General features: G+C 41.0%; 1 protein-coding gene across 1 annotated transcript in view; it reads left to right on the top strand.

The window, feature by feature from the left end:
• LOC140650769 (phospholipid phosphatase 1-like) overlaps window positions 1-9,283 on the top strand; it is a 75,236-nt gene extending 65,953 nt beyond the window's left edge. The window contains exons 4-5 of the mRNA XM_072859505.1: window positions 3,829-3,886; window positions 9,137-9,283. Coding sequence (XP_072715606.1) covers window positions 3,829-3,886; window positions 9,137-9,283 — 205 coding nt within the window. The remainder of the gene's footprint in view (window positions 1-3,828; window positions 3,887-9,136) is intronic.
• Window positions 9,284-15,656: the final 6,373 nt, after the last annotated feature.

Genomic DNA, 15,656 nt, shown 5'->3' with positions numbered 1-15,656 from the left:
CCCCACAGGACAAGCTATTATAGAGCGCACACACCGCACCTTGAAAACTCTTTTACAAAAACAAAAAAAGGGGGAAGCTCAGGAATCGCCGCAAAACAGGTTGGGGAAAGCTCTGTATGTAATGAACCATCTATCGTTACCTTTTCAACATGAAGATATTCCACCTATAGTTAAGCATTATAAGGCAATGGAATCAGGGTTAACACCAATATTGCGGGAGAAAGCAATGGTAATGATGAAAAATCTAAATACAGGGTGCTGGGAGGGACCGTATCAATTAATAACCTGGGGTCGAGGATACGCTTGTGTCTCCACAGGTCAAGGGCCCCAATGGGTACCAGCACGGGAGTTCGACCTTGGTTAGAAGCATAATCCTCCTTAGCATCATCATCGGGCTCAGCGAGCCATGGGTCTCCATCCAACCCCGGAACAACATATGGGTAACGCCGCCAACAGGATAGGGCAGGAATTTTTTTGATTTGTGGCGATAGAGCATGGTAAGGTATCCCTTCTCATATATCTGGAGGGCTTTGTACCCTAGGATGCCTTACCTTGATAACACCAAAAAAAAAAAAAAAAAAAAAAGAAATTGTTGCAATGCTTGCAAAAAATGATAAGTAAATCGATGCAATCAGTCTGGCTCATAGAAACAAAAAAAGGGGGAAATATAGGAGATCAGTACGCCGATGACCTTGACTTAATAAACACGTCTCTGAACTAAGGTTGTGGGCGAGGGACCAAGAGGAAAAAAGAGAACAAAAGAACGCAAAAGAAGGAACAAGATAACTATAAACCAATGAAATGCTGCGTGATAAAAGTTACAGAGCAACCAATAATGATCCTTTGCTTTTGATAGAATGGGTGTCTTTAGCGCGAATGCTGAATCAAACTGCTTTTTGTGTATCTAGGGAACAACCGGAACAACCATTCCATGCATGTCTTGTAGGATTGCCTATAGACGAGGTAGGGTTAATACAAAAAGAAGCAAGTGGAGTGCTAACTGCAGATAAATGTAATTCTACCACCAGTAATGTTAACGCCTGCTTTGCGGATTGAGATAAGTGGGTGGCTTAAATCATTATTAAAAACTGGGTTATTGGTTATCGGTATATTTTTATGTATCTTGTTGCTTTTACCCTGTTTATTGTCACGTGTCCAAGGAATGCTGCAGAAAATGGTGTAAAAAATAAAAAAAATGTTGTTGAAAAACAAAAAGGGGGAATTGAGGAGGAATTAGGCATAGCAGGAGTGAAAGGGTTAACAAGATTGAAGTACTGAGAGTTTGGGTTATGCCTGAGGGAAGGAGGCTGTGTGTCAGGAGTAGGAGTGGATGGGATTGGAGAGAGATAGGCGAGCGCGTGATTTTTTGTTGTGAAGAAAGGAGCTGCAAAGTTGCAAAAAGATAGCCAATTGTATTAGCTGAAGGAACGCATGAAGGACGCGTGAACAAGACATATAAACCAATAAGAGTTCTCTCAGTAGCGCATGTACAAACAATTAGAAAGTATATAAGCCATGTAATAGTTCAATAAAGGGTCTTCGATTTTAACACCAGCACTGGAGTCTGTGTCTCATTCCCTTCAGAGAGCTATGAAACTTTTATTAAATTGGCTTGCTTTGTGTATGCCAAACTCTCTTAAGCGAGGAGCGCTGTGTTATGTAGCCAGAAGCCTGGCTGTGACCTGGCTGATAAGCCTGTGAAACAGCACAGTTACAAGACTCTGTGCATAAAATAGAAAAAAATAGTTTAAGTACAGTTTTTCATCTCTCCACTTAAGACTGAATCAGAAATGTCTTTCCATTTTGCTGTTTCTTCTGACAAAGAGGTGGGTGGGATTTGTTTTAAGCCTCTGCTACTTGACTCCTTGCAGAAACCACCTGCGCAGGGGAGGACCTTGCCAAAGGCACCCTGTTCTAGGAGTCCACGGGACTGTCAGCGTCAATTGTCAAGTCCCTTCAGTCTGGACCTGCTAGAAGCCTTTAAAAGTTGAAGGCAACGGTGCCACTCTTTAAATGAGATATTGTATTGTGTTTGTGTGGCAAGATTTTGGTAGCGGGGGGGGCTGCAGGGGTGGCTTCTGTGAGAAGCTGCTAGAAGCTTCCCCCATGTCCGATAGAGCCAGTGCCAGTCGGCTCCAAGACAGACCTGCTGCTGGCCAAGGCTGAGCCAATCGGGGGCAGTGGTAGTGCCTCTGGGATAACATATTTAAGAAGGGGGAAAAACTGTTGCGCAACGGCAGCCGGAGGAGAGGAGTGAGAATATGTGAGAGACGCAACTATGCAGACACCAAGGTCAGTGAAGAAGGAAGGGGAGGAGGTGCTCCAGGCACCAGAGCAGAGATTCCCCTGCAGCCTGTGGTGAAGACCATGGTGAGGCAGGCTGTCCCCCTGCAGCCCATGGAGGTCCACAGTGGAGGAGATATCCACCTGCAGCCTGTGGAGGACCCCACGCCAGAGCAGGTAGATGTGCCCTGAAGGAGGCTGTGACCCCATGGAAAGCCTGTGCTGGAGCAGGCTCCTGGAGGACCTGTGACCCTGTGGAGAGAGGAGCCCATGCTGGAGCAGGTTTGCTGGCAGGACTTGTGACCCTGTGGGGGACCCACACTGGAGCAGTCTGTTCCTAAAGAACTGCACCCCATGGAAAGGACCCACACTGGAGCAGTTTGTGAAGAACTGCAGCCCATGGGAAGGACTCATGTTGGAGAAGTTCGTGGAGGGCTGTCTCCCATGGGAGGGACCCCATGCTGGAGCAGGGAAACAGTGTGAGGAGGAAGGATCGGCAGAGACAATGTGTGATGAACTGACCGCAACCTCCCTTCCCCATCCCCCTGCGCTGCTTGGGGGGAGGAGGTAGAGAAATCGGGAGTGAAGTTGAGCCTGAGAAGAAGGGAGTGGTGGGAGGAAGGTGTTTTAAGATTTGGTTTTATTTCTCATTATGCTACTCTGACTTTTGATTGGCAATAAATTAAATTAATTTCCCCACGTCCAGTCTGTTTTGCCCGTGATGGTAATTGGTGAGTGATCTCTCTCTGTCCTTATCTCGATGCATGATCCTTTCATTATAATTTTTCTCTCCCTCTGTCCAGCTGAAGAGGGGAGTGATAGAGTGGCTTGGTGGGCACCTGGTGTCCAGTCAGGGTCAACCCACCACAGATATCCAAGTATGAAGCTATTCCTACAAATATCAGATGTGGTGTCATCTTTTGAGGTTGGCTGGCTAATGAACTGCCTTCCTGCCTTTCCCCCTACCCTTCAATGATAGACGGTAGTGGTCTGTATGAATTGGTACATTTAACAAACATGTATACATGGTATAAACATCTAGATATGAGTATTTAACTACTGCCTCTTGATGGTGACCAAATGCAACTCATCAGTTTGAGTGATTAATGTGTCATTTATTCTCATATGCATATTGTGACTTTCAGACAAGTAATTTTTAAAATTGATAATATTTTACAGTGTTTTGTTCTGGTATTTATCAAGATGATGAAACAAATATGCTGCTTTAAAGGACACTTTATTTCTGGCTTTGAGGATGTGTTCACTTGCTGTTCAAGCTTCAGTTAAAGGACTAGCAGTTACTACCTGATGTTGAGATCAACTTAATGCCGAAATAGGATAGCTGCTGAGTAGTGAAGTCTGTGCTGTTTGTCAAAGCTGTTGTCAGACATGAGCAATTGCTGTTTTGCCTAGGTAGCTTCCTTGAAGAAAAAGCATGGGGATGTTTGCACTTTACTAGTTCACTTGTGTAAGATAACTTAATATCACTGTAGACTGAGTGTTGCAAATGAAAAACAATGAAACATCTACTCTCTTCTCTTCCAGACTATTGTTTTACTCTGGCCATTCTTCGTTCTCCATGTACTGCATGCTCTTCCTAGCAGTAAGTATGCTCTTTCCATCTACATAGCAACAAAGTCTGTTAGTTATCTAGTACAAAAATTAAAACATTTACTTGGCTGCTTTGTGCAAGGGACACTTCTTTTGTAGGATGTTTGTCTGAGATAAGTGGATTTGTAAGATAAGGCCACAAATACTGCAACAAGAAGTAGCAGAATTATATTCAAGATGCCTAAAAATATTTATATGGTAGTTGGCTTGTGTCTTGTCCCAAACAAACGTGTTGACAGTAGGTTTGGAAAATACGCTGCTACTTAAATTTGGTTATATTAAAAGTATTGCAAGCCATAAATAATAATAATAAAAAGATATGTCTCACTTAATGAAACATAAAAAACTTACTTAAAAAAACCCAAACACACAAAAACCCCAACAACTAAAAAAGACCTGACACCCCGCGCCCCGCCCCCCCCCCCCCCCCAAGACAGCATGGCTTAACTTAGCTCCTTTAACTAGAAGGGTACAAATGTCTTTAACAAATATCATGTTAAGAGAGTTAAACAGTAAGTGATTTATTGGAGATTAGTTTGTTATTCAGTAAACTTTTTAATGAGTAGCCAGAACCTTGGTTGGAGGAGGAGGTGTTCTTCATCTATTCCTGCACCCCAGTTTCTTGTCTTGTCTACGACAAGGTGAACCCACCTAATGGATGAGGGGAAGGCTGTGGATGTTGTCTGTCTAGACTTCAGTAAAGCCTTTGACACAGTTTCCCACGGCATTCTCCTGGAGAAACTGGCTGCTCATGGCTTGGACGGGTGTACTCTTCGCTGGGTAAAGAACTGGCTGGATGGCCGGGCCCAAAGAGTGGTGGTGAATGGAGTTTACTCCAGTTGGCAGCCGGTCACAAGTGGTGTTCCCCAGGGCTCAGTATTGGGGCCAGTCCTGTTTAATATCTTTATCAATGATTTGGATGAGGGGATCGAGTGCACCCTCAGTAAGTTTGCAGATGACACCAAGTTGTGCGGGAGTGTTGATCTGCTTGAGGGTAGGAAGGCTCTACAGAGGGACCTGGACAGGCTGGATCGATGGGCTGGGGCCAATTGTATGAGGTTCAACAAGGCTAAGTGCCAGGACCTGCACTTGGGCCACAACAACCCCATGCAATGCTACAGGCTTGGGGAAGAGTGGCTGGAAAGCTGCCAGGCAGAGAAGGACCTGGGGGTGTTGTTGACAGCCGCCTGAATATGAGCCAGCAGTGTGCCCAAGTGGCCAAGAAAGCCAATGGCATCCTGGCTTGTATCAAAAATAGTGTGGCCAGCAGGACTAGGGAAGTGATTGTGCCCCTGTACTCAGCACTGGTGAGGCCGCACCTCGAATACTGTGTTGAGTTTTGGGCCCCTCACTACAAGAGAGATATTGAGGTGCTGGAGTGTGTCCAGAGAAGGGCAATGAAGCTGGTGAAGGGTCTAGAGCATAAGTCTTATGAGGAGTGGCTGGGGGAACTGGGGTTGTTTAGCCTGGAGAAAAGGAGGCTTAGGGGAGCATTATAAGCATTATAAGCATTATAACAGTAAGGCTTAGGGGAGCATTATAAGCATTATAACATTAAGCATTATAAGGCAATGGAATCAGGGTTAACACCAATATTGCGGGAGAAAGCAATGGTAATGATGAAAAATCTAAATACAGGGTGCTGGGAGGGACCGTATCAATTAATAACCTGGGGTCGAGGATACGCTTGTGTCTCCACAGGTCAAGGGCCCCGATGGGTACCAGCACGGGGAGTTCGACCTTGGTTAGAAGCATCATCATCGGACTCAGCGAGCCATGGGTCTCCGTCCAACCCCGAAACAACATATGGGTAACGCTCGCCAACAGGACAGGGCAGGAGCGCATGTGCCTATCCATGGCGAGTGCTGGAAACCCCTTTACCACCTGTTTAGTCGGCATCCCATTGCGTAGTCTAGAATACGAAGGATTGGTCAACCGTACCGCTCCAAGTGTCAGTAGTTTTTTACAGATAAAAAATGGAACCGGAGCAATGGACCAATGGGATGGGTGGATGAAGAGGAATTAGGCATAGCAGAAGTGAAAGGGTTAACAAGATTGAAGTACTGAGAGTTTGGGTTATGCCTGAGGGAAGGAGGCTGTGTGTCAGGAGTAGGAGTGGATGGGATTGGAGAGAGATAGGCGAGTGCGTGATTTTTTTGTTGTGAAGAAAGGAGCTGCAAAGTTGCAAAAAGATAGCCAATTGTATTAGCTGAAGGAACGCATGAAGGACGCGTGGACAAGACATATAAACCAATAAGAGTTATTTCAGTAGCGCATGTACAAACAATGAGAAAGTATATAAGCCATGTAATAGTTCAATAAAGGGTCTTCGATTTACCCCTCGATCGGAGTCCGTGCATCAATCCGCTACAGGTGGATGTCACACGGGCTGCAGACCGTTTAGCTGTTTATCAGAACGGGACAATGTGGTGCAATTATACTTCACCGAACATTTCCAAATCCACCAATGCTCCACTCCTGCTGCCTGCAGGAATTTTTTTTTTATTTGTGGCGATAGAGCATGGCAAGGTATCCCCTCTCATATATCTGGAGGGCCTCGTACCCTAGGACGCCTTACCTTGCTAACACCAAATACATCCATGATATTCAATATATCCTGTATCTTAAGAAGGCAGAAATGTGAAATTCACAAATATCAAGATGGGTGCAATGACAAACTTTATTTTTGGCAGGCTGACAAAACCGTGTTGACTTCCTTTTTAGCACCTGGTGTTGCCGCAGCACAAGCATTAACCACTTTAAATAAGTTAGGTTGTTGGCTTGCAAAACAAAATAATGCTACGTCTGCAGCGCTTAGCGCACTTTTAACAGATGTGGATTCTATAAGACATGCCACTCTACAGAATAGAGCCGCCATCGATTTTCTACTTTTAGCCCAAGGCCACGGGTGTGAAGAGTTTGAAGGCATGTGTTGTATGAATGTCTGACCACTCCCAAACTATCTGTCAGCAAATTAAGTCTCTACAAGACCTCACAGACAAGCTAAAGACCAGTTCAATTGGGTTTGAATCATGGTTGACCAGCTTAGGTATAGAAGGATGGCTGAAGGAATTAATCAAAATAGCTATCATCATATTGATTCTAATTTTTGTTTTGTTAATTATTTTGCCGTGTTTGTTGCAATGCCTGCAAAAAATGATAAGTAAATCCATGCAATCAGTCTGGCTCATAGAAACAAAAAAAGGGGGAAATGTAGGAGATCAGCACGCCGATGACCTTGACTTAATAAATACGTCTCTGAACTAAGATCATGGGCGAGGGACCAAGAGGAAAAAAGGGAACAAGGAAAGCAGAAGAAGGAACAAAAGAATGCAAAAGAAAGAACAACAAGATAACTATAAGCCAATGAAATGCTGCGTGATAAAAGTTACAGAGCCAATCAGATGGATAGAATAAGCGCATGCATTGCGCGTGCTTCGCGTGAACCGGTTGGGATAAGTATAAAAGAAGTGTTGTCAGGAAAATAAAGGGTCTCCCCCTACCACCAGCACCGGAGTCCGTGTCTCATTCCCTTCACCTCACCCACCCTCATTGTAAAAAATTTCTTTCTTAAATCCAGTCTAAATCTGCCCTCCCTTAGTTTAAAACCATTGCTCCTTCTCCTGTCACAACAGGCCTTGCTAAAAAGTCTGTCCCCGTCTTTCCTATAGGCCCCCTTTAAGTACTGGAAGGCTGTTATAAGGTCTCCCCGCAGCCTTCTCCAGGCTGAACAACCCCAACTCTCTCAGCCTTTCTTCATAGGAGAGGTGCTCCAGCCCTCGGATCATTTTCGTAGCCCTCCTCTGGACCCGCTCCAACAGCTCCATGTCCTTCTTGTGCTGAGGGCTCCAGAGCTGGACGTAGTACTCCAGGTGGGGTCTCACCAGAGCAGAGTAGAGGGGCAGAATCACCTCCCTCGACCTGCTGGCCACGCTTTTTTTGATGCAGCCCAGGATACGGTTGGCCTTCTGGGCTGCGAGCGCACATTGTCGGCTCATGTCCAGCTTTTCGTCCATCAGTACCCCCAAGTCCTTCTCTGCAGGGCTGCTCTCAATCACATCATCCCCCAGCCTGTATTGATACTGAGGATTGCCCCGACCTAGGTGTAGGACCCTGCACTTGGCCTTGTTGAACCTCATGAGGTTCACACAAGCCCACTTCTCCAGTTTGTCCAGGTCTCTCTGGATGACATCCTGTCCTTCTGGCATGTCAACTGCACCACTCAGCTTGGTGTCATCTGCAAACTTGCTGAGGGTGCACTTGATCTCTCTGTCAATGTCATTGATGAAAATATTGAACAGCACTGGTCCCAGTACGGACCCCTGAGGGACACCACTCATCACTGATCTCCACCTGGACATTGAGCCGTTGACCACTACCCTCTGGATGTGGCCATCCAACCAATTCCTTATCCACCGAACAGTCCACCCATCAAATCCATATCTCTCCAATTTAGAGAGAAGGATGTTGTGGGGGACTGTGTCAAAGGCTTTACAGAAGTCCATATAGATGACATCCATTGCTTTTCCCTTGTCCACTGATGTGGTAACTCCCTCGTAGAAAACCACTAGGTTGGTCAGGCAGGACTTGCCCTTGGTGAAGCCATGCTGGCTGTCTCGAATCACCTTCCTGTCCTCCATGTGCTCTAGCATAATTTAACAAGTTAGATTGTTAATGAGAATCTTTGTTTTCAAAGAAAAAAAACAAGCAGAAACAAGGCTAAGTTTATGTAGATATTTGTTTGAAGCATAATGTTTTTAGAATTTAAGAGATTAATTCAGTCATTTACAGCCTGAATTTCCCTGTATGGTGTTCATAGGTGCTGGCTTCACTGTTTTACAGCACATATCAATAAATGAAATCACTGCAACTGAAGTTGAAACAAAATATCTCATGCATACCAGGATCACTATTTCCAAAAATGATTTTAAATTAGGCAATTTTTTAATATAGGCAAATTTAAATACTGACTGCATATGTAAATTAGGGCATAGCTTCACAGTTGGCCTAACCCAATTTAAGACTACTCTGCTACTGAAAAGATTGGCTGCTGGCTTTACCATTCATATCATTCCTAGTTCGAACTGGAAAATAATATTGAAGGGGTATTTATTGTATTTAAAATCAGGAAATAGTGAATTACATGAACACTAAGAGCAGTGTTGAGGTTTTCCATATAGATCTTATTTTTTAGTAAAGAATATTAAAATTTGTTTACTGGTCTTAATATGTTTCTTCCGAGGTTGAGCATGTACTTCCTCTTCTGAAGGGAGGAATCTATCACGGCGGTCTGCTTCCTATCCTAAAAGAAACCATAGAAATTCTTTTCTCTGAGGGCCTAATAAAGGTATATATTTCATGTCCATATTTAAGTTTTTCTCTGTCGTGAATACGCAGTTGGTAATTCTGACAAACCGAGAAGTGTGTCTTAGCTCAAAATGTACACTTAGTATTATAGTGGAGATCTGCTTCTTGAGTGAAAAAGGGGAAAGACTCATTACATGTGCCACACTGAAAAAATGCTTTGTGTTTTGAATGTGCTTCTATGCAGGAGCATAAGGCTTAGTACTCACCAAAAACTTTTTTTGAACATTGTATGGACTAGTAAGTAGGCAATTTTAAGAAGAACTACATACGTATGAAGGGGAGGGCTCTGTTCTGTGGATCTAAATACTGGGTTCTACAAATGCACACAGAACCTCTGGAAGCCTGTAGGTGTTCCAGTGGCACAGGTTAATTGATGTAATTGGTTGCAGCTGCCTTCCCTTGAGAAATGCAAATATTTGCATAAATGCCTCCATCTTTATCTGAAAAAAACTCTTGAAGCTGTTTTTTTTCTCTATAAGGAAAAATTTGTAGTCTTTAATGCTTTGCCTTAGATGTCTTATGTTAGTGCATAATTATAGCTTTAGTTTTAAGTGTTCCAGATTTTATTCTCAAGTATTTAAACTTACAATGTCTAACTTTAAAATTTTCTTCAACTGTTGTATGATATATTTTGCTCCTATAAATGATTGTAGACATTTACCAGGCTGTTTATTGGCTGCCCTAATGGACATCAGTTCAGAAAAATCTAACCTTAGATGAAAGTTGTGGGGTTTTTTTGGGTAGCTATCTGCTGTTTTCTTCTTGTAAACTTTGAATGTGGAAATTATTATTTTTCATTAATATAATTTGCACACACATCCCCCCCTTGTGTTTTCTTTTGGAGTCTTTCACATGGTCCTGTATAACTAGTTTTCATGTTTTTCCTAGCGGAAATAAGGGAAGGGGGAAAGAATGTTTTTGTTCCAGTTTTTAAGTATTGAATGCACCAATGTTGCTATGTTGACTGTATATAAGAAGTAAAATCTGGAGAGGTTTTGTGTAGCAATCTCTGACTATTTACACATTTGCTTAAGACCTTTGGTTTTGCTTGCTTAACTTTAGTCTGTTTATTTAGTCCTTATTTGCAACAGAGACTTTTGCTATGGGAATTAATATGCCAGCCAGGACTGGGCTGTTTACGAGTGCCTGCAAATTTGATGGAAAAGATTTCCGATGGGTAAGTGAAAAACAGGTTCTGTAGAAGAATGACTGAATTGCATTATTTAAACTTTTATTAGGATTAAATTTACTATTGACATATCCACTTCAGTGTAGTAGAAAATATTTTTTTCTTTCAAAAATCTTTCTTTGTTCACTAATTCATTTATAATTAGTGTACAAATTCCTGAAGACAATGTTGTAGTAGTCCCTTTCTAGCCCAAATGGAATCCAGTACATAGCATTAGTATCAAGGCTTGTTGAAGCCTTAGGCCGCAAGCTGTGAACTTTCACCCAGATTTACTGACCATATACTGAACTTTTACTTAGCTACGTGAAGGAAGGCCCCCGAAACTGGCGCAAACCAGAAAGATAAGGAAGCTACAATCTCAGCAGAAGCTACAACCTTAGAGATAAGAGAAGAAACGGCCCATCTAGAGATAAGAGAAGAAACGGCCCATCTAGAGACAATGAAAGGACCCAATGAAGGACGGGAAGACCCCAGACCCTAATACTACTATTGGTCCGAACTGTCTTGTGAGGGGAGGGGAACTTAAATTGTAAGGGTTGTCGTGGTTTAACCCCAGCTGGCAACTAAGCACCACACAGCCGCTCGCTCACTCCCCCCCGGTGGGATGGGGGAGAGAATCAGAAGAGTAAAAGTAAGAAAACTCGAGGGTTGAGATAAAGACAGTTTAATAGGTAAAGCAAAAGCCATGCACGCAAGCAAAGCAAAGCAAGGAATTCCTTCACTACTTCCCATGGGCAGGCAGGTGTTCAGCCATCTCCAGGAAAGCAGGGGTCCATCACACGTAATGGTTACTTGGGAAGACAAATGCCATCACTCCAAACGTCCCCCCCTTCCTTCTTCTTCCCCAGCTTTATATGCTGAGCATGACATCATATGGTATGGAATAGCCCTTTGGTCAGTTGGGGTCAGCTGTCCCAGCTGTGTCCCCTCCCAGCTTCTTCTGCACCTGGCAGAGCATGGGAAGCTGAAAAGTCCTTGATTTAGTATAAGCACTACTTAGCAACAATGAAAACACCCCTGTATTATCAACACTGTTTTCAGCACAAATCCAAAACATAGCCCCTTACTAGCTATTATGAAGAAAATTAACTCTATCCCAGCCACAACCAGCACAGGGTATAATTACCCAGGGATTTCTTTGTTCTGGGTCCCTCTCCAGAGGCACCCAGCTTGAGCTTATCACCGCTGTACCAATTAAGAAATTTGTCTGGCGTACATCGTATCAGAGACTCTGCTTCGGGAAACCTAGGGTCGAGCCAGAGGGGAGAGGAAGCGCCCGAGAGTGAGTGTGTGTGTGAGCAAGGAGTCGAAAAGGGGCACCCATCGGCTCAATGGAGTTGTCCGCTGTGAAGGGACTCCGGTCCTAGCAGTTAAAGTCTCAGGTGGTGTGTGTGTGACTCCCTGAATGGTGTGTGAATGCTCGGGCAGCGGCTTCTCCTTTAACAACAAGATTCCTCAGATTATGCATGAGATTATTTTAACAGATACAGCAAAAGGGTATCAAACACAGGTTAGCAGTGAATATTGGATTAGCCTAAGACTTCTCCACAACTTGTCCAAAGCTGTGAGACCAAGTATTTTCTTCTGTGTCAGAGGAATCTAGAGAATAAGTGGGCTCAGTATTGTATCATGATGATCACTAAGTTTAGGTTTTGACAGATCCAAGAAAAGAGATCATTGGTTGTACTGTTATAGCTGAGTATTTTGTCCTGAGTATTTTGGGTAGCCCATAGGAAGACAGCGATGTGAGGAGAGAGATAGGTTTTTAAATATCTGGAACACAAATAATTTAAAAGTTTTAAACGTTAAAACCAGATATGTGATTCACATGTAAATGATAATAAGGGTGTACAAATCAACACAGAAAAGCTTTATAAATAGGCATCACAGTTCCTCTTTCAGAGATGGGAAAATTGAGCTAAACAGGACAAGTGACTTGACATGTGAGTTTTGAAGTAAACATCTTCAGTCTCAGTTTGGGCTGTTCAGTTTCATGATTCATTCAGTCTGATAGTATGTCCTTAAGAAATATGCGAGGATTAGCTACCTTTGAGGTATCATATATGTGGAACTCCTGCTTTTAAAATGATTTAGCACAGTTTCCTGAAGTTGTTTTTGAGATCTGACTTAAAGTGAATCTCAGGAAGTTGCTGGGAATACAAGTACCACAGATGACAAAAAAATTGTTTTATAACCTACTGAAACATAGGGAACCAGTTACAGCTGGCTCTTGTCCATGTCCCAGTTCTTTATAACCTTCTGAGTGATAATCATCTCTTCAATTTCACAGTTAGTAGGCATAGAAATACTGCTTTTGCTAGGTATCAGTATTTTAATGTAACATTTGAATCATTTGAATGAAATGATTTGAAGATGATGAAGATGCATTATCAGTATGTTGAAGATGCATTATATTTTAATCTCCACCATGCCCAGCAACCTTCCATTGCATAAGACATTAGTAAAATGTTTTTGTGCTTATTGAAATGATGCAAGGTGTTTGGAAATCGCTGTATCTAGGTATCAGTAAGTGTAGCTATGAGAGCATTGGTTAACTTATTCTGCTGACATACGTTATTCATAGTCATGGATTTATATCTTAGTAGCTTAGTGATCAATTATGACGAGTAATTAATTCAATCTGTGAAAAGTTCATATCTTATATAACTCTCCTTTACTAATTTTTATACATCATGATCATTTACTCTATAATTGTAAATAGCACTTTATATGTTCTTGCTATTTTTCTGTTGTTTGGGGGGGTTGTTTGTTTTTGTTTTGTTTTGGGTTTTTTTTTTCCATTTTAATCTAGATATCCTCAGGTGAATACAGGTAAATACAGATATCTTCAGTTAAATACAAATGTCAGGTCGTGCAGGATGCCGAGGTATGGATGACAGAGGAATGTAATTCTTATGGTGGATGAAAAAATGAGTCCAACAATTGGCAAGCAGCTTTTGAAGGTAGGAGAGAAGCTAATTTTTTTTATTTTTCTCCTCCCCACTAAGGTTACTCTCATTTGAATACTGTAACATGTAAATTTATATACCTAGGAACAAAAAGTATGTAGATCATTCAGGTAGGAAATGAAAGCTCCAAAAAGGAGTATGGGCTTTCACTGAATTCTCATTAAAGCGTGAGCTTCTATTGTGAAACAAAGTTAGAAAACTAGTATCATCCTTCTCTGTATAAAAGGGATCTCAGGCAGGAGAGGTAAAATCATATCCTGTTTTCTAGTGATATCACTACTACTGCAGTATTCTGTTTGTTTATTGCTGATCACAGTCAGTTCAAGGATATTGCTGAACTAGAAAGGTTTGCTGAGCTCTCACAAGAATAATTAAAGGGTTGGTTCTCTGGTGAAATAAAACTTTGATAATGGACTTTTCAGTGTATTAGAAAAACTGGACAAAGTCATGCAAAAATGAGGTGCATATGATAACTAAGAAAAGTGAGATGTCTCTCAGTGAGCTAAAATTAACTATGGAGAAATCGATAGTGGTTGTAGGAAACTTTTAGAGGTTTGCAAATCAAAAGAGGATGAAAACCACTCTTGTGGTTGAGATGGGCATTAGATTATAGAGCTTCTCCAAACTGTAGTGGAAGTTGTTACAGATTATTCCAATCATCTTACTTTATATTTTGAATGTGAAACGTTGCAATCATTCACACTTTTATTTAAATTCCATGGCAAAAATCACCATAATGAAGCAGAATATTCTATTGTGTGTATTGCCTTAGGTTGCTTACGTTAATTGTGCAAACGTAAAAATTGAACACTTGGGGAATTACTCTGCATGCTATTCAGGAGCTTGTAGCCTTGGTACAAATAGCAAGTCATTTGTGCTCAAACAGCACTTATAGTATTTTTAGAGTTTGTATAAATTATGGGAATAATCTTAAGTCAATGGCAGTGTATGTTAATAAAAAGCATGTATTTGTACGTCTTGTGCCAAAAAAATCAGATGCCAATAATTGTCTATTTTGTTTAGAGAAATGAAGAACAAGGGTAAAAATATGTACGTGGCTGCTGTTACTTATGCAGATGTGGATTCTTTGTTACGTATCTTGCTCTGTGTGTACATTAGATCCATGTTATACACAAGTAGTGTTTATCTTCTTAAAGTCAGAATTTTTATGAATGCTACATTATGGCTAACTAACCAGAAATTAGTAAAATAAGAAATTTGAAAAATACTGCGACTCATTCATGTGTGGTAGCATTAGGTTTTGAATTTATTTCTTAGTCTTGATTTAATTTGTATTTTCTCAGTGGACTGGGCATATATTTATTTGTTTACATGCACACTTAAAGCATGTGTCCATCTCTGAGATGTATGAAGACTAAATATTTTAACTGGATTTTTATGAGTTTTTAAAACTGTTTAAAAAAATAGATGTAATTTTGTGGCGTACATATTTGAAGAAAGGCTTTATACCTTTGTACTTCCACAGCTGAAAAATTAAACAGTAGGAGATAAAAAATGAGAGAAGAAAAAAACCACTCCTTATAAATAACATTAATTTTGTGTACTTGTAATCTGCAGTTATATAAAGAATATCCTAAAAAAGTTAATTTTTATTAAATTATTGTAAATAGTTTAAGAAAAACTGGATATTTCAATTATTTATTTTGAGACTTTATGAGATTGCTCTATAAGTTCAACCATTTAGAAAGTGGGGTTGTTTTTTTTTAAGTTCAGTAGTTTAAGAAATATAGAACTCAAGCTGCATGAATTAAGATTAAAAAAGGAAATAATAGATCACTTAAATTTTTTTGATACCATCTATATTATTTTTTCTAGATTTTAAGGAAACAATCAAGAATATTTCCTTTATTAAAACTATAAGCTCTTTGATTTTTTTTTTCTTTTGAATTATAAGGAAACAAAAGGGGAAAACAATGGCAACTTTTTTGCTTTCTATATTATCTTTTGGTTCTTCTCCACAGATCTAAATAAATTCATGTATTTCATTAATTTTTCACACTACTTCACCTGTGAGCAAGGAATGAAATTAAGATTTCTTTGAAAAAGATTGGAAGGGGCTATAATGAAGGTATTGATGCTTCTGTAGCTATTCAGCCAATTGCTGAAAAGGCAGTAAAAGTAATCTTTTATGAGATGAGCAGTACAACATTAAAAATACTTCTTATTTTCCTTTTTAAATACAAAACACTTAGAGGAAATTTCATGTCAAAATAGGC

The sequence above is a fragment of the Ciconia boyciana genome, chromosome 4 (genome assembly GCF_034638445.1).
Source record: "Ciconia boyciana chromosome 4, ASM3463844v1, whole genome shotgun sequence".
NCBI classification, from domain to species: domain Eukaryota; kingdom Metazoa; phylum Chordata; class Aves; order Ciconiiformes; family Ciconiidae; genus Ciconia; species Ciconia boyciana.
Note: the sequence above shows the minus strand (reverse complement) of the source record. Positions and strands in the feature narration are given on the sequence as shown.